Source organism: Raphanus sativus, unplaced genomic scaffold (genome assembly GCF_000801105.2).
Source record: "Raphanus sativus cultivar WK10039 unplaced genomic scaffold, ASM80110v3 Scaffold0380, whole genome shotgun sequence".
Classification (NCBI taxonomy): Eukaryota; Viridiplantae; Streptophyta; class Magnoliopsida; order Brassicales; family Brassicaceae; genus Raphanus; species Raphanus sativus.
This window is the reverse complement of record NW_026615700.1, coordinates 2,709-7,322: the sequence shown is the minus strand read 5'-3', so window position 1 is coordinate 7,322 and position 4,614 is coordinate 2,709. Positions and strand designations below refer to the sequence as shown.

Genomic DNA, 4,614 nt, shown 5'->3' with positions numbered 1-4,614 from the left:
GAAGGATGACACTAAACCTGGCAGCATCTTTGACAAAGAAAAAGGAAAAGCAATAGCTACGGGTTCAAAGTCTCGGGATGTCAAGTGCTTTAAGTGTCAAGGGCGTGGACACTATGCCAACGAATGTACTAACAAGAAAACCATGATCCTTCTAGACACTGGAGAGTATTTGTCTCAGGATGAGAAGATCCACACTGAACGTGAGCAATCTAAGGCAGAGTCTGAAGAAGAACCGGTCAGAGGAAGGTTACTAGTAACAAGAAGACTTCTGAATCTCCAAACCAAGGCAGAAGAGACTGAGCAGCGTGAGAATTTGTTCTACACTAGATGTCTGGTTCAAGGAAAGGTCTGTAGTCTCATCATTGATGGAGGAAGTTGTGTCAACGTGGCCAGTGAGACAATGGTGGCAAAGTTGGGTTTGAAAGTTCAGAAACATCCAAAGCCATACCGGTTGCAGTGGCTTAATGAAGAAGGAGAAATGAGAGTCTCAACTCAGGTCCTGATTCCCATAGCCATTGGTAAATACGAAGATGAGGTTCTATGTGATATATACTACCTATGGAGGCAAGCCACATTCTTCTTGGACGACCTTGGCAATCAGACAGGCGTGTGATGCATGATGGTTATACTAACAAGCACACCTTTGAGCATAATGGCAAGAAAACCGTGCTGGTGCCTCTAACTCCCAAAGAGGTTCATGAAGATCAACTTCAACTTCAGAAAAAGAAGAAGATCGATCTCAAGCCTGATCAAAGCAAGCAACACAATCTCTATGCCAAAACAGGGGAGATCAAAAGAATTCTCTACTCTCAAAATTCTTTTGTTTTACTCAGGTTTAAAGAAAACCTTCTAACTGTTGCTAATAAAACACCGGATTATCCGAGTGAACTATCTTCTCTTTTGCAGGAATACAAAGATATCTTTCCAGAAGACAATCCAATTGGGTTACCTCCAATTCGTGGGATTGAGCATCAAATAGATTTTGTTCCTGGAGCTACACTTCCAAACCGGCCATCTTACAGGACCAACCCTGTTGAAACTAAAGAACTACAAAAGCAAGTGGAGGAGCTTATGGAAAAGGGACATATCAGAGAAAGCATGAGTCCTTGTGCCGTTCCAGTGCTTCTTGTGCCAAAAAAAGATGGTAACTGGAGAATGTGTGTTGACTGCAGAGCCATCAACAATATCACTGTAAAGTATCGCCATCCTATTCCTAGATTAGATGACATGCTAGATGAATTGCATGGGTCTTGCTTCTTTTCTAAGATAGATCTTAAGAGTGGTTATCACCAGATTAGGATGAAGGAAGGTGATGAGTGGAAAACTGCATTTAAAACTAAACATGGATTGTATGAATGGTTAGTGATGCCATTTGGTTTGACGAATGCACCTAGTACTTTCATGCGCTTAATGAATCATGTTCTAAGATCATTCATAGGCATCTTTGTTGTTGTTTACTTTGATGACATCTTAGTTTACAGCAAAAGCTATCATGATCATATAGAACATCTTAGGGCTGTCTTTGATGTGCTTAGAAAAGAATCTCTTTACGCCAATCTTAAGAAGTGTACATTTGGAACAGATAACTTGGTCTTTTTAGGCTTTGTTGTGAGTGCAGATGGTGTTAAAGTGGATCAAGAAAAGATCAAAGCGATCCAAGAATGGCCAAGTCCAACCACCGTGAGTGAAGTAAGAAGTTTCCATGGGCTTGCTGGTTTCTACAGGCAATTTGTCAAAGATTTTAGCACTATAGCAGCTCCCTTAACTGAAGTGATCAAAAAAGATGTTGGATTCAAATGGGGAGAAGCACAAGAAACCGCCTTTCAATGCCTTAAAGAGAAGCTCACTCATTCTCCTCTCCTTACTCTTCCTGACTTTAATAAAACGTTTGAGATTGAATGTGATGCTTCCGGTATAGGTATTGGTGCTGTCTTAATGCAGGATAAGAGACCAATAGCTTACTTCAGTGAGAAGCTTGGAGGAGCTACACTCAACTATGCAACATATGACAAGGAACTCTATGCGCTTGTGAGAGCTTTGCAAACTTGGCAACACTACCTCTGGCCTAAGGAGTTTGTGATACACACGGATCATGAGTCTCTTAAGTACTTAAAGGGGCAAAACAAGCTCAGCAAGAGTGATATAAGACTCGGATGGAGCCTTTGGAAGGTGATGGGGATGGATCCTCAAGCTGGCTTTCACGCACTCTCTTGAGAACAAAGGATGGTTGAAGGTGATGGCACTTGACTAGATGGATCAAGTGGTGTGGGATCTAACAAGCTGGCTTTAACGCACTCTCTTGTTGGACCGGTTGATGAGATTGATGATGGAATGAAGAACACCACAAGGATGATGGGAGATCCTTGATACAGTTCGAACTCTTGCTGCTTGAATCACACAAGGAGGAAGAGAGTTGGCGGCTTGCTTAGGGGGCAAACTGACTCATATATTGATTAGGTAAAAAGTTGTGTCTACAAAGCTGCGTGTGGGACTTTATTAATAGTCCTTCAGCTGTGACCTAAACGGTCGACTCAAAGAAAGCAAAGACTCAAAACAACAAGACTTGTGAAGCAAAAGAAACAAAAACAGCAAAACAACTAACTATGCCCCGTTTTAACTATAAAAGGAAAGTGCATAAAAATAAAAGACAAAGAGACCTAAACTAGTCTTGGTCTCGAACCTTGGCTGCTGCTGAGATGGGTGAGTTCTAGGAACCACTAGACTGACCCATCTTACCTGCACAAATCGTAAATAATGAAAACACTTCCCTTGGTTCATGGTTGAACTCCCTTGATGTGTTCTTGAAGTTGAGCACGCTTGGATCATTCTTGAAAGATATCTTGTCTTGCTCTTCTTCTTCAAGTTCTTCTTCACTCTTCTCTTCATTATCTTCAGCTTCAATCTTGTTGGTTTCTTCAAGGAGGGATTCTTCTTTAGCTTCAGTTCCTGCCAAGTACACATTTGAATCAGCACCATTCAAATAAGCTGTCTTACCTTGAGTGATATTGAGTTGCGCAAAGGCATTGCTCAAGTCATCACTTGTCTTGTTGACATGGTCTTCTTTGAATGAATCAGCTAGAATTATAGGTGGTGGCTCAGCTAAGCTATCTAAGATAGCTTGGACCGCAAGTGCAAAGCCTTGGTTAAGTCTTCTTTGCTTGGATCGGGTCATGGGTCCTTCAGATGCCTTGGGAATGGTTATGGTGTCCTGGTTATGGTCGATGACCTCATCAAAGAGACATGCCAGATGGGTTGAGTTCATAGAAACCTTTCCATATGTGATCAAATACAAACAAGGTAAGAACAATATAGTGGCTGATGCACTATCTCGAAGGTATGTCCTCTTGAACACTCTTGATGCTAAGTTGTTAGGATTTGAACAACTTAAAGGAATGTATGAAACCGATCCTGATTTTAAAGATGCATATAAATCTTGTGAAAAGTTTGCTTCTGGTCATTACTTTAGACAAGATGGGTTTCTCTTCTATGATAATCGTTTGTGTATTCCTAATTGCTCTTTGAGAGACTTATTTGTTAGGGAATCACATGGAGGAAGTCTTATGGGGCATTTTGGTATTGCCAAGACTCTTAAAGTTTTGCAGGATCATTTCTTTTGGCCTCGCATGAAGAGAGATGTGGAGAGAATCTGTGAGAGATGCGCAACTTGTAAGCAAGCTAAGTCCAAAATTCAAGCTCACGGTTTGTATACTCCTTTACCCATTCCTTATCATCCTTGGAATGACATCTCTATGGATTTTATTGTTGGATTGCCTAGGACTAGAACCGGAAAGGATTCAATCTTTGTAGTTGTTGATAGGTTCTCCAAAATGGCTCACTTCATTGCTTGTCACAAAACTGATGATGCATTGCATGTTTCTAATTTGTTCTTTAAAGAGATTGTGCGTTTACATGGCATGCCTAGAACTATAGTATCTGATAGAGACACTAAGTTTCTTAGTTACTTTTGGAAGACACTTTGGTCTAAGTTAGGCACTAAGTTATTGTTCTCTACTACTTGTCATCCGCAAACTGATGGACAAACTGAAGTAGTAAATAGAACTCTAGGAACACTCTTGCGTGCATTCATTAAAAAGAATTTGAAATCATGGGAAGACTATTTACCTCATTGTGAGTTTGCATATAATCATGCTGTGCATTCTGCTTCTAAGTTTTCACCATTCGAGATTGTTTATGGGTTCAATCCCACCTCTCCTTTAGATCTAATACCTTTACCTGAGTGTGAAAGAGTTAGTCTTGATGGAAAGAAGAAGGCAGAGATGGTGCAACAACTCCATGAGCAAGCAAGGCGTAATATTGAAGAAAAGACTAAGCAGTATGTCAAGCATGCAAACAAAGGCAAACGTGAGATGGTCTTTAAAGAAGGTGACCAAGTTTGGGTTCACCTAAGGAAAGAAAGGTTCCCTGATGAGAGGAAGTCTAAGCTCATGCCGCGAATAGATGGACATTTTGAGGTCATAAGGAAGATCAGCAACAATGCTTACAAGCTGGATCTCCAAGGTAAGTACAACGTGAGTAATAGTTTCAATGTTACTGACTTGATCCCTTTTATTGCAGATGAACCAGATTTGAGGACAAATCCTTTTCAAGAGGGAG

The 4,614-nt window shown here is 40.8% G+C and overlaps 1 protein-coding gene across 1 annotated transcript; it reads left to right on the top strand.

Annotated features, from left to right (window-relative positions):
- Window positions 1-612: 612 nt before the first annotated feature.
- Window positions 613-1,144, top strand: LOC130502014 (uncharacterized; the record flags this gene model as incomplete). The annotated part of the gene is made up of 1 exon (XM_056996827.1): window positions 613-1,144. A coding segment is annotated over exon 1 (532 nt), but the record flags the coding sequence as incomplete, so codon positions are not given.
- Window positions 1,145-4,614: the final 3,470 nt, after the last annotated feature.